Raw genomic sequence first — 21,715 nt, 5'->3', positions numbered from 1 at the left:
TGTGTTTTGTTTTGTTATTCCAGGAGCAGAAGGCACTGTGTTCCCTAAATCAATAGAAACACCTAACGTCAGGGCAGACCCCTTCAAGGAACTAAGGTAAACTTTGAACTGTGATTTAAATATTCATCAGTAACTCCTTGTTGCAATTATGTGTCCTCATTAGTGGTGGTTTGGTTGGTGCATTCAACAGTTGAAAGGCTCCTGTTAGAATGTACAGCATAAGAAATGTATTTGTGTCATAGGGGACAAGCCATTCAACAGGGGACTGAGACGGTAACAATGCTGAAAAAAATAAATCTGTGTGATTGAGAGCCAAGGAAGTGCAACTGACTTGATCAAGACCAGGTTTCTGGGGGTTGGTTGGCCAAGGGAATACTTAAAAAGCTCAGCTAATGAAATTGTACTTCAAAAACTATTTCCTGTCTATTACTCATTGACTTAGTGACTTGAGATGCCAGCAGGCCACTTTCAATCACAGGCAAAGTCAGTTGGACAAGGGATAGTGCCTGGCTAGAATTACCTTCAATATTGAGAAGTTAACCAGTCCATTACCTAAAGGAGGTCATCTAGCAGGGCATGTGGGATCACATTGTATTCCTCTCCAGCCCTTTCCCTGAAGAGGCAATAGTTTCAGGGATGAAGTTACAGCTCCAGGCTGCTGCATTTTCACTACTAAATAGTGTGGGCCTTACTTATCTTTAGTTTATAAAGAGCAGTAGCCAGGATCCTCAGTGTGTTTGGAGACCCATTCAGGCTCCAATTAGAAGTGATCATGGTTCACTGCCACTTAATGTTGGTTGAAGGCCTACTGTTGCCACTTCAAACAGGGGTAAAGGAAGGATTTACCAAGGTCTGAGGGCTTGGGGAAACTTCTAAGGTACAGGTTCCAAGATTTTTTATTTTTATTTTCTAACTCCTTCGCACTGTGGGCTTCTTTTCACCATGTAGAACATTCATTGTGTTGGTTATAAAATAAATTGTTACTCTCAACTTCAGGCTAATTCTTAATCAAAAGTAGTTATTGAGTGGATATTGTGTGCAGAACACTATAGTAAGCACTTAATGTACAATGCAAATACACCCCACTTGCCTGTAATGAAGATGTTGCATTCTTGAAGAACTCTGCATTGAAGGAAACACTTTTGGTGGCATTCACCTAATCCAGTGCTGCACACCTGCCCACAAATGCATGGTTTCTTCTGATGCCCTCTAGCATTTTTTCACTCCTGTTTCCTAGACGGAATGCATATTGAAAACAGACATTACAGCAGGATTGTGTGTAAGGGCCACTGTCCCTATCCTCAAGGAACATATACACTAATCTCTCACGAGGTTTCAAGGGGTAATAGGTTCTGTTCCTTCTGATTTTTCGGGCTTTTTGATCTTTGTTCTGGATTGTCACACAAGATTTGCAAATTCTCATTTCTTTTCCTTGGTGAAGACTCATAGGAATGGTGTACTTAGCTTCAGGGTAAATAAAAAATGACACCTTGTTTCTTTTCACCCCACAAATTGGTAAATTAAATATGTTCTGTGAACAAACAGAATGTTCCAAGCACAAAAGGAGGATGTTTGGGGAAGTTACAGAGTTCAGGTGAAAAGCTACAAAGTAGAGACATATTCAGTGTTCACTAACTACAGTATTCCCTAACACTGGAAATGTCACTAAATAGATATATACTCATGCAGTGAAAATTGGATTTTCTAGTCTCTGAAGAGGCAGTTTTAACTGAAGTCAATCAAAAACTATTATAATCAGTCAATCAATCAATCGTATTTATTGAGCGCTTACTTTGTGCAGAGCACTGTACTAAGCGCTTGGAAAGTACAAGTTGGCAACATATAGAGACAGTCTCTACCCAACAGTGGGCTCACAGTCTAAACAGTAAGTATTGTAGGTATAAAATGCAATGCAACTATAAGAATAAACAGTTGGAATTTTCCAAAATGAAAATAATTCTTAAAAATTGGAAATTCTTTGCACTTTAATCTGAAAAACATTTTTAGTAATTGGAGACTATACAAAGCCTTAACACCAACCAATGCAGAACATAAATATACTTCATTGTATTTTTGAAGATTTACAAGAAAGGAAGAAGAAAGAAAATAGGGTATAGAAGTTGACCTGAAATAGAAAAATATTTGGTGGGCTATAATATACTTTAGAGCATATACAGCTGCATTTTAGATTAATATGCCCATTTTTAATAGGGATATAATGATAAAAGAATAGTACCAATCAATGGTATTTATTGAGAGCTTATTGTGGGAAGAGCACTCTACTAAGTGCTTGGGAGAGAACAATACTAAAGAGTTGGTAGACATGTTTCCTGCCTACAGCAGGCCTATAGCCTACAGTCTACCAGCTCCTCAAAGAAATATTCTCTCTAAATGCAATTTAGAAGTCATGGTACCAGCATTTACTGGGTGCAGTGTACTGTATTAAGGGCTTGGAAAAGTATAACAAAAGCACAGTTCCCATTTCCTGCCCATAAGGAGCTTACATTCTAACAGGAGAGACAAAAATATTTACAATGCCCGTAAATTTTTCCATTTTCAAAGTTGTATTTGAATTCCAGCTTTACAGACTGCTGTAAAGTTAACCCCCACTGAAAGATTTATAGATTAATGGTCTGCTCAAAAGCAATAAAGTTGTAATAGAAGCATTTAATACACAATTCTTTCGATACCAGACAGAGCATTTAGTTTATGCAGCGTACTAAGCACTTGGGAGAATACAATGAAATAGACTTCGTAGATACATTCCATGTCCATGAGGAGCTTATATGTATCACTTTTCTTTTTCTTTCAATTTTATGGAGAGAGTTAGAACCTTTAAGTCTATCTACTCTTTAAAACAAGAATTCTGATCTGGGTAGGCATGACATTGTGGAAAAGACTCGAACCTGGGAGTCAAATTCAAGTTCCAACCCTGCCACACTGGCCTACTGTGGGACTTTGGACAAATCACCTAGCTTCTCTGGGCTTCAGGATCCTTATGTGAAAAATGGGGATAAAGTGGGCCCTGTGTGGGACAGAAACTATGTGTGATCTCTTAACATAGCACATAGTAAATAATAAATGTCATGATTATTATTGCATTATTATTATTATCTTAGTCTTTTTCTGTTATGAGAGTTCTAGTGATTCACTACCATGTTCTTGGCTAAATTAGCATTTTAATCGAAGAGCTGTGTCAAAAACCTTTAGTGGTTGCCCATCCAACTCCACATTATACAGAATGTGGAGTCCTTAGAAGCACTCAATCAGCTGTCTTCTTCCCATCTACCCTTCTTCTCTCCCACAGTAACCCAGCCAGCACACTTTGGTCCTCTAACGACCAACCTACTTACTGTCCTTCAACCTTGGCTTTCATGTCATTAACCCTTAGCTCGCCCCAGCTCTCCTCCTTGGAACTCCTTTTCCCTTGACAGACCACCACTCTCCCCATCTTCAAAGTCCTATTAAAATCAATTTCCCTAATATTTCATCTTCATATCCTATTCTTCTTCTCTAATTCCTCACCTATGCACTCAAGTCTGTACTCCCTGAGTACTTTGCTACTTACCCCTTCACCATTCCCACAGCATTTATGTACATATTCATTCGATCCTATTTATTAAGCGTTTACTGTGTGTAGAGCACTGTAATAAGTGCTTGGAAGAGTACAAAATAACAGACACATTCTCTATCCACAACGAGCTTACAGTCTAGAGGGGGAGACAGATATTAATAAAAATAAATTACAGATGTGTACATAAGTGCTGAGGGACACGGAGGGGGAAGAATAAAGGGATCCTTATACTCTTCTGCTTCTTCTACCTATAATTTATTTTCATGCCTGTTTCCCACACTGAATTCTAAGCTCCTCAAGGGCAGGAGCCACTAATAGTCTACTAACTACTGTATTCCACAAGGCAGTTAGAATAGTGCCATGCATACAGAAGGCATTCAATAAATACCATTGAATGATTGATTGTTAGCCACTTTGCCCAAAGATATTTTAGGGTTCAATTTCTTGTGATTTTTCCTTGAAGCCAGGGCAGGGACTGCCTCAGAAAACAAAACTCCAAGAATGATTGTAAAACCAAAGTACTGTTAAATAAAGCCTCCAAGAGTGAGTAGGTAGAAAAAAAGGAAAAGCCTGACACAAAACATTTGCCTCTAGAGAAAATTCTTGAGTGCTTCTTGGCAAAAGCTAAGTTGAAGAAAGATATTCTTCAAAGATTTAGTGAGATTTTGAGAGACTGGATTTACTTTTACTTTCATACTTCAAAAATTCTCAGCATCCTAATTTTTTAGGCTTCAGTGATATTTGTGGCTGAAGAGAAAGACTAATGGACTGAAGGCCATATCTGGGCTCAGTTCACAAACTGGCCTTTTTTCACCTTTTCCAGTGTTACCATATCACTTACATAGTTAGGAACGAATTACCCTTGTGGGCTTTTATCTCTGAGAACTTTCTAGTTATTAAAACAAAATCCTTTTGGACTTTTGTTCCTTTATTTCTCCAGACCTTGTTGAGTTTTCTAATTTTAATGAAATTGATGATTTCAGGGAGTTGAAGCCTTCTGGCATTTCATTGTCAAAAACCTGCATTTATTTTGTCACTCGCTAAAAGTTAAAAGAATTGGTAATATTTTAACTTTTCGTAATTACTGTATTCGTAATCTTTCTTTCGTGATTGAGGATTTGTGGGGTAATCACTTTTATAAATCGGATGTTCTGGAGACCAGCCCCTCCAGATCACAATTTTCTACAAGCTCCTACTTGTCTTAGTCTTTAAAGTCCTTAGAGTGCTACATCTCTCATTGATAGTTGATCTATCCAGCTGTCAAATGGGCAGAGCAGCTGGTAGGGGCTGGTGAATCAGCCAGTATTTTTTTTCCATGGTATTTGTTAAGTGCTTAACTGTGTGCCAGGAACCTTTCTAGGTTCTGTGGTAGATACAAGGTAATCAGGTTGGATACTGTCCATGTCCTACAAGGGGCTCACAGTCTTAATCCCCATTTTACAGATGCAGTAACTGAGGCACAGAGGAGTTAAGTGACTTGCCCAAGGTTACACAGCAGACAAGTAGAACCCAAATCCTTCTGACTCCCAAGCCTGTGCTCTCTCCGCATTGCCACGCTGCTCAGGGATGCCAGTTTGAAGGTGCCACCCCACTTGGATCCCAGCCTTTGCCGCACGATGGGCAGGGAGCTGCCGCAGTTCCCAAGGAGGTGGTGGATTTCCCTAACTCTCCCACTTTTCTCCTCAGGTCTCTCTTCACTCTGAACACAGAGCACAAAATGCCCACTTGCCTGTGGAAGCCCTGAAACACTCAGGTTGTCAGTAAGCACTGACAAGCAAGTTCTAACCTGATTGAGAGAGCCTCACCAGTCCCTTAGTGAAACAGAAAGGAGAGAATAGAAAACCTCACTTGGGTTTTCCATAAGCCATCTGTAAAATAACCAGATTTAAAAGTTGTGTGGCATGGGAATTACATGGTCAAATTGACCTTCTGTACTCTCATGACCCTTTCATTTTTAGTCCCTTTACAGGCTCACCTTTTCTGTCTCCTAGAATAACGGGACTGACCTTATCTTGAAGGCCTTTAAAATTGTTCTGAAACTACTTGTATTTTTTTTTTCTTTCCTACCAAAGTCTGTAAAGCTCCTTCATCCAATCCAGAGTATTCATCTGGACTTGCACCCTCTCTCCCACTCTCACTCTTCTCCTCTTTCTCTCCCTCTCTATTTCTTTCTCTCTTTCTCCTCAAACGTTTCCAAACCCTTCCTTTAAATCCATTTGTTATACGAAATAGGTTTTTCAGACTCACAGGACAGAACACTCTTATTATGATACAGTAAATGGAGGACAGAAAATAAATCTTAACACCTTATATTCTATTTTTACATCTTTCTAAAGTGCCTGTCAGGCTGAAAATTCACTGGGTACAAGCTGAGCCTTCTACTCCGTTTCCCAAAGGACCCAACACCCTGCTCAAATCTAAACAGGGTGAATTTGTCAGTTTGGGAAAAAAACAACAAGAAATCCAATTAGCATTCCTAACTATACCTGCCCCTATAGCCAGGTAGCAGCTGGGGATTTTCAGCAGGTATTCCCTGGAGCAGTTCAACCATGAAAGACCCATAGCATTAAGCTGAGGTTGAACAGGTGGGAACTTCCCAATATTTCTCACTTCTTCCCCAGGAGTTCTTCCACCATACATATAGCAATTGGTAACTGTTCTACTTTGCTCCTCTCATCTTACTACAAGCCTGCCAGGTCTCTTGAGGCTGCCGTGAGCCCTTTAGACATAGGAGAGAGTGAGAGGTCAGCTGGATTTTGGAAAAGCCCTAAATGCTTTCAGCCAATCAAATATGTTGACATCAGTCCTCAAAGACACACTCTGAAGTGGAACTACCGTTGAGGCCTAGGTTTGACCATATGAACAGTCTCTGCTGACATTCATTAAGTGTTTAACATTTGTTTGCCTGGAGTCAGGCCTCTCTCCCCCTCAGGGTACAAAGACATGGTGTACCTATCTGTTAGGTCTCTTTGCTGTGACAGGTCCCCTAAGTTAATAACCTCCAAGCTCCATCTCTTTGTTTAAAATATCATTCAAATGGAAAAGCTTTACTGCAGTATAGCATAATAAATGTATTATAATTTACTTTAGCTGGTGATTGGAGTGAAGAATGTTTCCAAAGGAAGGAAGAATAAATAGTGTTGGTGGAAGCACATGAAAACACTTGAGGTATTATCTCTGAGTGTTGAAGGGTCATGGTTATTATTGGTCATTGTAGGAGTTCCTAGAAGCATCACTTGGGGTTCTGGAGTCATCTGGTGCTAGCTACTTTTATCTAATGCTTAAGCTACTATTCATTTCATTATTATTAATGATGATAAGTTTCTGTATTGTCTGAAGTGCTTCTCCAGTCACCTATTTTTCATTCACTCCACACCGCTGTCCTATTGGGGAAGCACAGTTCACTTTAAGCATAGACAAATTAGGTGACTGGACTATAGTTATGCATCAGATAAGTTGTCAAAGCTTAGTGGTAATTATAGTAGGAGTAGTAGTAATATAAGAAGGAGGAGAAAGAGTAGCTTGAAGCTACCCTAGTGCTTAGTAGAGTGCCTGGCACATAGTAAGCATTTAACTAGTACTATTTTTAAAAAGTACTAATACTGTATTTATTGTGCACCTACTGGGTGCAATGCATTGTAGTAAGCATTTGACAAAATACAACAGAACCATTATCATTATTATGGTATTTGTTAAACACTTACTATGTGCCAAGTGCTGTTCTAAGCAATGGGATAGATACAAAGGTTATCAGGTCAGACAGTCCCACAGAGCACTAAGCATTTAAAGGTACCCCTCCTCATTCCTATGAGTCAACTTGAACTTTCACTCCTTACCACAAGACAAACTCTACGCCCCAAGGGATTTTATTCAATCAAAGGATCAATCAATCATATTTATTTATTTATATAGTGTTCGTTAAGTGCTTATTATGTGCCAGACACTACACTAAGTGATGGGGTAGACATAAGCTTATCAGATTGGGCACAGTCCCTCTCCCACATGGGGCTCACAGTCTGCATGGCTCAGTGGAAGGATCCCAGGCTTGGGAGTCAAAGGTCATGGGTTCTAATCCTGGCTCCGCCACTTGTCAGCTGTGTGACTTTGGGCAAGTCATTTCACTTCTGTGTAAAATGGGGATTTAGACTGTGAGCCCCATGTGGGACAACTTGATTACCTTGTATCCTCCCAGCACTTAGAACAGTGCTTTGCACATAGTAAGCGCTTAACAAATATTATTATTATTATTATTAATCCCCAATTTATAAATGAGGTAACTGGGAAGTTGAGTTGCCCAAGGTCATACAGCAGACAGGTGACCAAGCAGGAATTAGAACCCGGGTCCTTTAACTCCCAGGCCCGTGTTATATCCATTATACCACATTGCTTCTCTATTTATTGAGCACTTACTGTGTGCAGAGCACTGTACTAATCATTTAGGAGAGCACAATATAATAGAGTTGGCAGGCATGTTCCGTATCCACACCGAGCTTACAAGTGTAGAGGGGGAGATAGACATTAATATAAATAAATTATATATATGTGCATAAGTATTGTGGGGCTGAGGGAGGGGCACATAAATGGTATAAACCCAAGTGCTAGGGAGATACTGAAGGGAATGGAAGAAGAGGAAATGAGGGCTTAGTCAGGGAAGGCCTCTTGGTGTAGATGTGCTTTTATTAAGGTTTGAAGATCGGTAGAGTTTTCATCTATCAGATATGAAGAGGGAGGCCTTTCCAGTCCAGAGGTAGGTCATGGACGAGATGTCAGCAGGGATGTACACGAGATTGAGGTACAGTAAGGCGGCTTTTTGTTTTTTTAAATGCTATTTCTTAAGCCCTTCCCTTGTGCCAGTTGCTATGCTAAGCACTGGGGTAGTACAAGCTAGTTAGTTGTGACAGACCATATCCCACATGGAGCTCATAGTCAATTTCCATTTTACACGTGAGGTAACTAAGGCACAGAGAAGTGAAATAACTTGCTCAAGTTTAAACAGCAGACAATTTGTGGAGCCAGGAAGAGAATCAAGATCATTCTGATTCCCTGGCCCATGCTCTATACACTGGGCCAGTCTGCTAGGTTGATATTAGCAAGTGTGCAAGTTGGGTTACTGTAGGAAAGCAGTAAGGTAAGCGGGGGTGGCGGGGCAAGGTGACTAAGTGCTTTAAAGCTTATAGTTTGATGCTGAAGTGGGTAGGCAACCACTGGAGGTTCATGAGGAGTGGGAGAAAAAATATGAATTGAATAGTTTTGAAAAAATGATCCAGGAAGCAGAGTGAAGTATGGACTTTAGTGTGGGGAGACAAGAGACAGGGAAGTCAAGAAGGAGGCTTATGCAGGAGTCGAGGTGGTATAGGATAAGTGCTTGGATCAGCATAGTAGCAGTTTGGATAGAGAAAAAGAGTAGAAGTTAGCGATATTGTGAAGGAATTGGGACAGATTGAGTGTGTGGGTTGAATGAGAGAAATGAGTCGAGGATAATGCCAAGGTTATGGGCTTGTGAGATGGAGGATGGTGGTGCTGTATAGAGAAGGAGCATGGCATAGATGGAATCAGATGGTCATGGGTTCTAATCCCAGTGTTGCCACTTGTCTGTTGTCTCACCTTGGGAAAGGCACTTCACATCCCTGTGCCTCAGTTACCTCATCTGTAAAATGGCGATTGAGACTGTGAGCCCTGTGTGGGAGAGGACTGTGTCCAACCAGTTTGCTTATACTCATTCCAGTGGTTAATACAGTGCCCAGCCCATAGTAACCACTTAACAAATACCATAATTATTATTATTGTTACAGTGATGGGAAAGCTAGGGGAGACCAGGGTTTGGGTGGAGAAGATGAGTTCTCTTTTGGACATGTTATGCTTGAGTTGTTGGCAGGACATCCAAGAAGAGATGTCTGTCTTGGCTTATGCCGTCGAGTTGTCTCCTACCCATAGGGACGCCATGAACACATGTCTCCCAGAACGCCCCACCTCCATCTGCAGTCCTTCTGGTAGTGTATCCATAGATGTCCAGTAGGCAGGAGGAAATAGAAGGAAAGAGATTAAGGCTGGAGATGTAGATTTGGGAATCATTGCATAGAAAGGGTAGTTAAAGCCAGGGGAGTGAATGAGTTCTCCAAGGGAGTGGGTGTAGATAGAGAATAGGTGGGGACTCCCACAGTTAGGGTTTGGGAGACAGAGGAGGAACCTGCAAAAGAGACTGAGAATGAGCAGCCAAAGAGATAGGAAGAAAACCAGGAGAGGACATCAGTGAAGCCATTCCTACTAGACCAGGCTACATTTTAGGACTATTCCATTGTAGCCTAGGAAGCATGTTTTTTGTGGTATTGTTCTGGAATTAATTTTGCAAATACCTCCTATTAGTCTAGCATCTGAGAAACCATGGACTTGACAATCGCCTCTGTGCTTTGTGGTGACTGAGGGCACTTGTGAGTATATAATTTGGTTTAAATATTCTACTTCAGGTGAAATCCTGCGTCTTAACCAGCTCCTTGTCATTATAATTAAAGCTTCCTTCAAGCAAAGGAGGAGAAATACTGTATTTACTCATACAATTGCCCCACATTTTTACATATTTTTGGCAACTTCAAAACAGGAGAGAATTACAGGGGAAGTTAACTCTAGCAGTAACAGGGAGTAGGAGAAAGAAAGGAGGCGAAAGGAAGAGAAAGGTAAGGTGGCCCTTGAGATTGTGTCTCATCTATCTACAGGTCTCCCAAGTCCTGTATTAAGTAGGCATCCACAAGATGCTTCCCTGCTCTTCTTTCTATCCAGGCAATCAGTCTCTATGAAGATGAAGAAACTTCCCAAAGTGAGCCAGTATCTGCACCTTTGGCCCTTCTCTTCTTAACCCAGTGTGTGCCTCTATCACTGCTTACAAAAAATAGTCTGTCATAGCCTCCTCAAAAATCAGGTGGGGAGAAAGCATGCAAATAAATATGTAAGTAGAGAGCATTTTCTACCTGAAACAGGTATGGAATTGAATTCAACAGATATTGACTTAATATGAGCCAAATGATGCAGTTAAGAGGACATTGTTTTCCTGCTCAGTAACTGCTTACAAAATACCCATCACCCAAGTGCTGTCTGCAGTGTTTAAAATGTAGTCCAAATATTTACCCATTTGATAATCTCATTGTTTTATCCCTGAAAGGCATTATAAGGTGGATTTTCTTATCATAACAAAAATGAGGAAAACTATTGTTCTTTTGCTGAATTTATTTTAAAAACAAGTGTCTGGGAGGCAGATTCATTTTCTTAGGTGGAAGATGCTGTAATCTTCAAACTCCTATATGTACAAAAGGATTTAGGCCTACATTTATAAGATCGTATCTCTCAGTTACAGTTCATTTTATTCATGATGGCTAAAACTGCTCACAGAGGAATGTGGAATGCGTTTTAATCCCACCATTCACTGGCCTCATTTTATTCACAAATGGAGATGAACTTCCAATTATTTGAGATGTAAGGGATTTATCAGTTGATGCCACCTTACTGTTTGAGGTCTTCTCTATTTTTCTCTACTCTCATATTCATTCATTCATATTCTCTTTCTCCCTCTCTTTTCCTTTCTCCAAACAACAAAAAAAAGAAGGAAGAATCTTATTTTTACTCTCCAGCCCGTACAGCACTCACCTTGAATAGAAAATGGATGCTAATAAATTCCGGATCTTAAAAATGTGAATTACAGCCATTTCACACTTCATGGCAGTTTCATACTGGTGCAATAGCACAATACTTAATTACAATGCCTATCCTTCCGTCAAGTGCAGATGGCATTCTTCAGATATATTTTGCAATGACATCTGTGCAAATAAGTCGAGAAACTAATTAGTTATTCATATAATGCAGAATATTGACTGCGCTGATTAAAAGAATGTTGACACCCACCCTTTCATGATGTATTTGCCTATTAGTTTGGTTTTCTCCCTGAGGAGACGGTCTTCTTTAAATGATAAAAATACCCTTCAGTCCTCCTAATGCAGATATTTTTAGAAAACACTGTTTTTCATTTTTATTCTGCTAATCAGTATGTGGAGCCAGGATATCTGATTTCTTTAACTTAAAAAAAAATTGCCAGCCAATGTTTTCTTAGGGCACCTTTTCGTGGTGCTCAACAATAATGGGAGCTGTAGGTTACTGACCACCTGCTATCATAAGTCCCCCTAAAAGCAATTATTAGATGACAGAACCTCTCTTGCCTTGAAATGAGGCAGGTAAGCAGGCATGTTGGCTTCAGTGCAGGTTATACAGAGTTCTCCATCACCCTGAGAAATCTCACCCCTGGAATGCAGTGTTCCTGTAAGAGAGTAGAGAGATAACAGAATTTGCATTAATTATTGGGCTATTGTGAGGTGACTTTTTTTTACAATTAGGCATGTTCACTTTTGGTATCAATATTAATATTACCCCAGTAGCATTTAGGTCTAGAGAATGTTTGAACCAGATAATAATAATAATAGTGGCATTTATTAAGCGCTTACTATGTGCAAAGCACTGTTCTAAGTGCTGGGGAGGTTGCAAGGTGATCAAGTTGTCCCACAAGGGGCTCACAGTCCTAATCCCCCATTTTACAGATGAGGTAACTGAGGCACAGAGAAGTTAAGTGACTTGCCCAAAGTCACACAGCTGACAATTGGCAGAGCCGGGATTTGAACCCATGACCTCTGACTCCAAAGCCCAGGCTCTTTGCACTGAACCATGCTATGCTATTTGCCTACTTCAGATATTTTCCCGAGGATTGAAAATAGTTCTAATTCAGTAAGAGGCTAAAATTGGAAACTACAAGAAGCACTTCAGTCAGAAGTACAGTAACAAGAAGTTTTGCTCTGAAACATTTAAAGATGAGTAAATATATATATATATATATATATATATATATACACACACATATGTATATCCACATATGCATATATATATATATATATATATATATATATATATATATATATGAAATACACATATATGGAGCAATGTAACCAATATTTAATGATGGGTGAGTGGGGACAGAGGCAAATCTGTTAATTCAGTCAATTAGTGGTATTTAGTGAGCACTTACTGTGTCCAGAGCACTGTACTAAGCACTTGGGAAAGTAAAATGACAACAGCTGGAAGACACATTCTGTGCCCACAATGAGCTTACAGTCTAGAGTTAAACAGGAAAAAGGGCAAACTTGTCCTCCAATAAAGAATTTCTGTGGAGGAATAACCAAAAACTGGTTTGGCCATTTACTGCCTGAGAAGCAGATTTAAAACAAATTCATTCATTCATTCAATCATATTTATTGAGCACTTAACTGTGTGCAGAGGACTGTGCTAAGAGCTTGGAAAATACAATACAGCAATAAAATTTTCATTTTAAGCTTCCTTCCCTCCTGTGCCCACATATCTAGTTTAAAGCCCCACAGGAGGTAATAGTTTAAGTGAGATTGAGAGAGACCTGGAAGCCGTCTCCATCTGATGCCAAGCAGGTGGTTCATTAGCAGAAATGGCCTCAGTTTCTCCATCTGTAGCACGGGATGGTGGTCCAGTCTCTTCACCCCCCAGGCAGCTCTGATATCTGCAGGACTCCCTGATTTTGAGAATGGAAAGAAAAGGCTGTTCTCCCCTTCATGCTGCCCGCTCACGTAAATCAGGCAAGATCTCACAGATTCTCATTAGAGTGAGAAAAGAAGATGTCATTTCATCTCAGCTGCTCCGGCAAGAGAATGCTAAGGCATTGAAGTCCTGGCTCCGAGAATCCTAGGCTGAGGAGGAGACATGTCTGTTAGAGGGCAAAGCTCTGGCTATTCCTCCTTTCTCTTTCTGCATTCCTGTGGGAGCATTGCCCCAGAGAGGCCCTTGGGCTAAGTAGTTCAATGTCTGTAAAAGGGTCTGGGGATCCTAGATGGAAGGTGGAACAGCATAAAAGAGTAGGCTCCAGCCTCAGATCAGACGAAGCCAAGAAATTTTTCTTATTCTCTGATACCTTGTCAGATCCAGGGATAACTTGTAGGCTACCATGACCCATTTTTAAGAAGCACATTTTAAATTGAAACAAAGACCAGTTGAAGTTTGTAGGTTAACTGGCATTTTTCCAAATATGGCACGTGGAAGAGTAAAGCAGCTCTGATTTGAAGTCTGGGTGTGCTTCCCTCCATTTACTGTTTTTCTTAGAGCAAGTTACCTATGAATTACTGAAAACTAATTTCTGATTAAAATGGATGTAAAGCTGCAAAGTCGAAGTAAATATCATAAAATCAGTCACAAGCTTCTTGACATGTTGCATGATGTATCACCATTAAATTGTGTTCAGTAATCGCTTTCCTGTACCTGGCAGTTTAGAAAGGAAGTTATAAGTACACTGTCAATCAATTGTATTTATTGAGCACTATGTGCAGAGCACTGAACTAAACACCTGGGAGAGTACACTAGAGTACAACAAAGTTGGTAGGCAATTTCCCTGCCCACACCTAGCTTATCCCTATGTATGTTTACAATCTGAAGTGGACAAATTGATACAAATACTTCATTCCTTAGAATCTTTTGAACACCTACATGCAAGCACTGTACTAGACAATTGGGAGAGTACAATAATAAAAATAATAATAGTATTTAAGCACTTACTATGTGTCACGAGCTGGGGTAGATACACGATAATCAAGTGAGATCCAGTTCCTGTTCCAGATGGTTGGGAGAGTACAATAATAATAATAATAGTATTTAAGCACTTACTACGTGTCAAGAGCTGGGGTAGATATACAATAATAAAGTGAGATCCAGTTCCTGTTCCAGATGGGGGGTCACAGTCTAAATTGGAGGGAGAACAGCTACAGATGAGGAAACTGGGGCACAGAGAAGTGAAGTGAATTGCCCAGGTCACTCAGCAGGCAAATGGCAGAGCCAAGGTTAGAATGCAGGTTGGCTAACTCCCAGGCTCTTGCTCTTTTCCACTAAGTCAAGTTGTTACCATAAGAATAACAGACGTGGTTACCTCATCAATCGTATTTATTGAGCGCTTACTATGTGCAGAGCACTGTACTAAGCGCTTAGGAGCAGGAATAGTAAAGGTATTGATTAAACACCCACTGGGTGCACTGAACTATACTAACTTGGGAAAGTACAATAAAAGCAATGTTCCCTGACCACAAGGGACTTACAGTCAAATGGGGAAAACAAGATGACATATGTTGTATTCAGTCATTCATTCATTTATTGAGTGCTTATTGTGTGCAGAGCACTGTACTAAGCGCTTGGGAAGTACAAGTTGACAACATATAGAGACAGTCCCTACCCAACAATGGGTTGTATTCATACAGGGGGAGAAAGGAAAAACAAAGTTATAACCTGTAACAGTTATAATGGCAACAGTATGAATGAATAAATTAGTACTGTACCATTACGGGGATTTGTGCAAATAGAATAATAACCAGAGTGAGTGACGAGTCCACAGCTGACTGCATTTTTAAAAATACTTTTTCACTAAAGGGTTAAGTACTTCCCTGTACTCTGGTCACATAAGCATGGAGAGAGAGAGATTAAAGTCTACAATAGGGATTGCCCATGACTTTGTTTGTCAGTGGTTTTTAAAAGAATAAGCCCCTTCAACTCTAGGAAGATGACTGAGGCTTTAAAATCAGCCCCTTTCCTGACTGCCTGCCCCCCCACCCCACCCCTGGAGACCTGACTCAAGCAGTGTAGTTCAACACCAAGGCCCCAAGAATCAATAGTTATTTCATAACTATAGCTGAAAAACAAAATTAAACATTAAAATCTAACAAGATCTTTTCATTTTCAAATAGAATATTTTGTATCATCCTGGAGAGGCACCATTTATACTCACCCATGCTCAGGAAGACTTTCTCCTCTGTTTAACGTATCCTATAGGAGTTGGGGTTCTTTTCTTCCCAGATCAAACCATAATGGGTATCTATTTTTCATATTATTTGGATGGATTTTTACTCTTTGAAAAACAAGAATAAAACAATAATATATTTGTGGTATCTGTTAAGCACCTACGATATTCCAGGCACTGTACTAAGCTCTGGGGTAGATAAAAGGTAATTGGGTTGGACTCAGTCCCTGTCCCACATTGTGCTCACAGTCTTAATCCCCATTTTACAGATGAGGTTACTGAGGCACAGAGAAGTGAAGTGACTCGCCCAAGGTCACCCAACAGACAAGTTGCAGAACTGAGATTAGAACCCTGGTCCTTCTGAGTCCCGGGACTACACTCTATCCACAAGGCTACACTGCTTCCCTAGCAACGTCGCCACTGCTGAACTCTTCTTCCTGATTTAGCTACTGCTGGGCCATTTTAAGCTACGGGACACAAGGGCTGCCCTGGACTTGGAGGAAAATTAATTATTTGGCACCTATAATTAGAAACCCCTAGGGTCAGAAAGGCAAGCTTCAGCCACATTTTTCACAAGGTTGGAGTTTCATGGTCCACCAAAGTAAGACCGTGGCTACTAATGAAATATAGTGTCTGAATGGGACTGTGACATTAAAAGCTCTTTCTTCTGGGCCTTGGGGCACTACCTTAAACTAGCACTGGGAACTGTAGCCTTTTTCCTCCTGTTGCAATGTGAGAGCTTAATAGCATTTGAGACTGTGACAATCTACTGCTTCACATTCAAGTTCCTCTGGCAAATCTTAATGAAGCCCTAGGACCTGACTTGTCAGTGAGGAAGAAGCAGAGCATAAGATCTCTTTGTATTTCACAAAGGCAACACGTTTTCTGCTGAAATTTAGGCTGTGTAACTGTCTGGCATTCTGAGTCGGGCAGTTAAGACTCACACCAAGTGAAAAATACCTAAAAGAACAAGCCTCAGAACAGAGATAGTCTCAATCTGAGAAGTGTTTTAATTTACAATTTCACCAGAGCAGAGCATTGTATTTGTTGCTTGGGACCTTCCAATTGAAGCTAAAGGCTCGGACCCTCCCGCCAAGACACAATCTAATGGGAGAGACCAACAGACACAAATTACAAATACGTACTAGGTAAGAGTCACACTTTTCATTGGGAGAGGTAAATCTGGCCAGGGAACTATGGAAAACAACAGGAAGATGTTTTCTTGTGGCTACTTACTTGGGTCCTTTGATGAAAACAGGAAGAAGCAGTAGCAAACCCCGATTTGGTTAATTTAGGGAACTCACGTACTAAAACCTGAACCAGGAACAGAGTGGATGAAATGAAAGGGATCATGGTGTAGTAACTCAACAAGTAATGATACATAATAACCTGGTGAGCAAATAGAAGTAATGGTATTTACTGAGCACTTAACTGGGTGCAATGCAAAGTCTGTGTGCTTTCCTGCATAGGTTGTTATCTCGGGGCAGAATGTTCAGGAGGCTGCTAAAAACCTAGGTTCCCTATAGCTATACAGTTACATATCAGCCAAGTGCTGAAAACTGAAGCAGAGTCAACCGATTTTATTGAGGTGTATAAACCCACCTTCATGCTGACTCTCAGTATATTACCTGTCCCCAGTTCCTAGTCCTCAGCTTTTCTGCCCCCCTTCTCCTTACCCCTGCTGCTAGTGCCCCTTCTAAAACTTATGGTTCCATTTTTCAGACATGGGCCAGGGTGGGATGGGAGGAGAGCAGGTGGCAGAGGCAGAAAGTGGGGCAGAGGTTTGTGATAACAGCCCCCTCCAGGCCTCCTCCTCCTTTCCCCCTCCCTTGGCTGCCTTTGCTGCAACCTGTTCTCTCCCTATTCCGCCCTGGGCTATCCCTAGTCCCTGGGTTTGCAGCCCCAGAAAGTGGAAATCCCAAGAAACTGCCATTAGTGGCGGTGTTGTCATCAGCAGTAACAACAGCTTAGTAAATAAAAGTTAAAAGTGTAAAGGATAGATAAAAAATAGAAAAGCTATGGGGAAGGGCAGCGAAGCATGTTTGGAGTGCAGGGATGGGTCTGAAAACCCAGGAACCGGGAAGAGCTGGGCAAGGGGTGCAGGTTCGAGTTTGAGAAGTACCAAAGTTACTCACCTTGAAAAAACACAAAACTGGAAATGCAAGTGGAAATTTCTGTCCGACTGATGTAAAACACACTGTCCTTGACTCCAGCTTTTGTTCAGCAAGGATAATCATAGAAATGCAAGTTCTTCTAGATAAAGTGACAAAGGTATAGGTTAGGATAAAAAGTGTATCTTGCCAGATTATGAACTGTTATAGAGCTAAACCTAGCAACACACTGACTTTATGTTGATGCAACACCTTTGTTGGAAATTTGGGTTACGGGGGAATCAAAAGACTACAAAAAACACTGATTGGATGTAGAATCTAAAAGTAACTACAGGATGTAAGAATAATTTGCAGAATCTGCTGATGGGAAGAGAGTCAAGAAACAGAAAGATACAAAGGGAGCTGCAGTTCAGATCCAGGGAGAGCCAGTGCCTAACCTGAAAACTGAATGTTGTTCAGCTGGTATGAACCTCAGGGGCTACAGGCTTGTGAAATTTAGCTATGAGGAAAAAAGTGGACTTGGGCAAGTGCAGAGAACCCAGAATTGGGTTGGTGGGGAAAAGGAATGGATAGAACAAGGGAAGGGAGATTTGTTCATTTGTAGAGGTGAGAGGGGTTTTCTTGGTTAGGGGGCATTTGGCGGTTATTTAAAGGGCACATCATGCCTTTGCATCGTGCCCCATCAGTGAATCCTGATTTGGAGCATCCAGTGGGACACTTTAAGAAAGATCAGTTGTTGTGCAATGGGATCTCTGTCTGAGGGCTGTAGGTGGGTTGCTGCCCTTCACCTAGGTGAGGATGTTAACAAGAACATAAGCTCAATTTTGCAATCTACAGCCATATCGATCTGAATCTGCGAGTTGGAGAAACTCCGAGGTTTCTCAAGTCAGGGTGGTAGACTCATAAGAACTCAAATATGCGTAACTTTTCTTTGGGTCCAAAAATGGAGACAGTGATGTTGCTTTCTGGGGGGTTCTATTGGTGTGGACAGGCAGGTGTAGCTGGCAATTCATTCCACATTTTTACATCTTGGGCATGCAAGGATTGCCCATAGCTGCTCTATGGCATTCGTTAACACAAAGCCTGGTCCCTGTTAATCAATTGATGGTATTTATTGAGCAGTGCAGAGCATGATACCAAGCACTTGGGAGAGTACAGTTCAAGAGAGTTAGTAGACATGATCTCTGCATTCAAGGAGTTTTTAATCTAGCAGGGAGACAGACATTAAAATAAATTACAGGTAAGGGAGCAACAGAGTGTAAGGATTTGTATAAAAGTGCTGTGGAGTATAGTGTATCAAAGTACTTAAAGGTTAGAGACTTCAGTGCACAAGTGATGCAGCTATGAGGGTTTAGTCAGTAAAAACTCCCTAGAGAATATAGGATTTTAGTAGGGCTTTGAAGATGGGGAGAGCAGTGGCGGGGGTGGAGGGGAGGGAGATATGAAGTGGCAGGGAGTTATAAGTAGACAAGAGGGAGGGTGGGAGCAAGGAGTTGACTGCAAGAAAGTCAGCACTTAGTATAGTGCTCTGCACATAGTAAGTGCTCAATAAATATGATTGAATGAAAGAGAGAAGAGATTGAGGCACAGTAAGTAGGTTTGTGTTAGAGGAGTAAATGACGTAGACAGGGTTGTAGTGAGAAAGGCATAATGCTGTATAGGAGGGAAAGAGCTGACTGAGTGCCTTAAAGCTGATGGTGAGGAGTTTTCTGCTTGATGTGGACGTGGATGGGCAAACCATTGGAGGTTTTTGAGAAGTGGAGAGATGTGCAGAGCGATTTTTTTATAAAAAATAATCTGGGCAGCAAAATAAAGTATGGACTGGAGAGAAGAGGCTGGAGGCAGGGAAGCCAGCAGAGAGGGTGATGCAGTAGTTCTATTTTCATTTCCTTCCTTTGGTCACGATTATGTCAAGATCTCCTGAAGCCCCTGACTCTAGAAAGACTCAAAGTTGATTGTCTACAAAGTTTTGTCAAAGCATTTCTGGTTCTGTTATGAGTAGCTCTTTGACTGAAGTCATTCTCATCAAAGCAGCTGACAAAACCCGTAGCTACAAAGGCCATCTGGTGGATCACAGAGGTGTCAACTTTTCATTTTTGAGGGCAGGAATGAAAAGAAGGTAAAAGTTCAGGAGGTGGAGGAGTCAACAGCGTATATTAGGCAACCGCTTGGTGTGGTGCACTGAACTAGGTGCTTGGGAAGTAGAGAATAAGGAAGTTTCACATTTCCAGCCCAAAGAAACCTCGCCTGAACTGCTAAGGGACCAGGCTTTAAGAGCTAACAGGACAGAAAGCTTCCATTGGATCTTTTCAGCTCTGATTAATAATAATGGTACTTTTTAAGCCCTCACTATGTGGCAAGCACTGTTCTTAGCACTGGGTTGGATACAAGTTAATCAGGTTGGACAGAGTCTCTGTCCCGCATGGGCCTTACACTCATCCCCATTTTACAGATGAGGGAACTGAGGCCCAGAGAAGTGAATGACTTGCCTGAGGTCACACAGCAGACATGTGGCGGAGGCAGGATTAGAACCCAGGTCTTTCTGACGCCCAGGCTCATGCTCTATCCACCAAGCCAAGCTGCTTCTCAGATCTTGTCAGAGACCTGGAGGCTCGGAATCAAACTCAAAAGCTGTGGGACGGAGATTGATCACCCCCCATAAAGTAGGCATCTGTGGTAGAATCTGTCAATAGAAAGACACCGATTGTCAGTCTCATTGACAGATGTCAACAGAGCCTTGTGCCCTGGTAGTTTTGATGTTGGCTTGTGTGTCTTCATTCCCTCAGAGGTGCACGTTCAGCTACCTGGAAAGATTATTTTACTAAATGAAACACAATTGTATTGGGTTTTCTGCATTTTTTTCTAGAAGCACTGAAGCATTTTCAGTCAACCAGACACAAGCATCACGCTAATGCCATGGGGTTAATAGTTTTGTGTATCAGAGTGACCCATGATAAAGGGGATAGTGTGGCAGGACTTATTCCTCTGACTTGATTTTTGAACTCAGAGTAGTTGCCTCCGCTATACTTATTTCCGGCAAAAACAACAGTCAAAAGCAGTGCCGCACTAATGTGAATCCAATTTCTTTTCTGGGTTTCCCATTTAGCCCTTATGCCTCAAAGTGCCTCATATATAAAATAGGGATGTGCTGAAAGAGTCAAACCCAAAAGGTCATGTCCCAAATCCTGTTTTCTTTCAGTGACAACCTTTGATCCTACCCTTTCTAAAAGATATTGTAAGCTTTGGGGAGAAAAGAAATGGGATCATTAGGTTTAAACGGGTGTGGGAATGAGAAAACTGAGCAGAGGAAACCGTCGTCTAGAAATGGAATTCACAAGGCCCCTTTTACCTTCTTTAATGCTGCATTAATCTTCACATCTTGGCTCACTCCCACCATAGCAACACAGCAGCCATTACATCCAATGCAACATTTCATTATTATTTCTTCAGTGAATCATGTTTGTCTGAAGGAAGCAAAGATAACAAAGAGGAAATTATAGTTTGTGTAGAGTGATACGATTGCCTGTAAACCTAGCAATAAAGGAGAATCTATGCTCGCTCTCTGGAGTGCCTTCTCCCTCACGCATGTGCATATGCGTGGATGTGTATGTGTATAATATATCTATGAACTATGCCTAATTCACATTTTAATTGGACTTTTCTACAAAAAAAAATACTGTCTGGAGTAGCCTCAGCAGCAGAGGCCCCAACAGTTCCTTTGATAAGTGCTTATTTCCTGCAAGGTTCACATCACTGAAAACAAAACAGACTATTAGAGATTTCTCTTTCTTTGTATGTAAAGTGGAGTGCTGCTCCCAGGCATTAAAGGGAAACTTAATTGGACTGTGGAATTGGGAGCCAGGAGAAGGGTGAGATTTGCGTACACCCTGAGCCTTCTGCACCTCAGAGCTCAGTGTACCCATTTCTTTGGATCAGATTCACTACCTTTTGGTGAGAGGCTGTAGGGGAGAGGGACAGCTGAAAGGAGACTAGGAGCTCTGCCCTCCATTCTCCTTGGAGAAGTAGGTACAGTCTCTCCCACCCACTAGAGCCATTGTATCTAGGGCTTTAAAATCTCCCATCTAAACATCAATGAACAATCTATCATCCCCACCGGGTGACATGACTGCTCAAACTGCACTTATTCTAGTGCAACTCCCAAGTTAGATTTGGGCATGAAGTTACAAAGGTAAACAA

The 21,715-nt window shown here is 41.2% G+C and overlaps 1 protein-coding gene across 5 annotated transcripts in view; it reads left to right on the top strand.

Annotated features, from left to right (window-relative positions):
* Positions 1-21,715, top strand: part of SGCD (sarcoglycan delta) — a 601,642-nt gene that overhangs the window by 536,328 nt on the left and 43,599 nt on the right. For all 5 annotated transcript variants that reach the window (XM_038739913.1, XM_038739909.1, XM_038739912.1 and 2 more), the window contains exon 6: positions 24-96. In XM_038739913.1, coding sequence (XP_038595841.1) covers positions 24-96 — 73 coding nt within the window. The remainder of the gene's footprint in view (positions 1-23; positions 97-21,715) is intronic.

This window comes from Tachyglossus aculeatus, chromosome X1 (assembly GCF_015852505.1).
Source record: "Tachyglossus aculeatus isolate mTacAcu1 chromosome X1, mTacAcu1.pri, whole genome shotgun sequence".
Lineage (NCBI taxonomy): Eukaryota > Metazoa > Chordata > Mammalia > Monotremata > Tachyglossidae > Tachyglossus > Tachyglossus aculeatus.
Note: the sequence above shows the minus strand (reverse complement) of the source record. Positions and strands in the feature narration are given on the sequence as shown.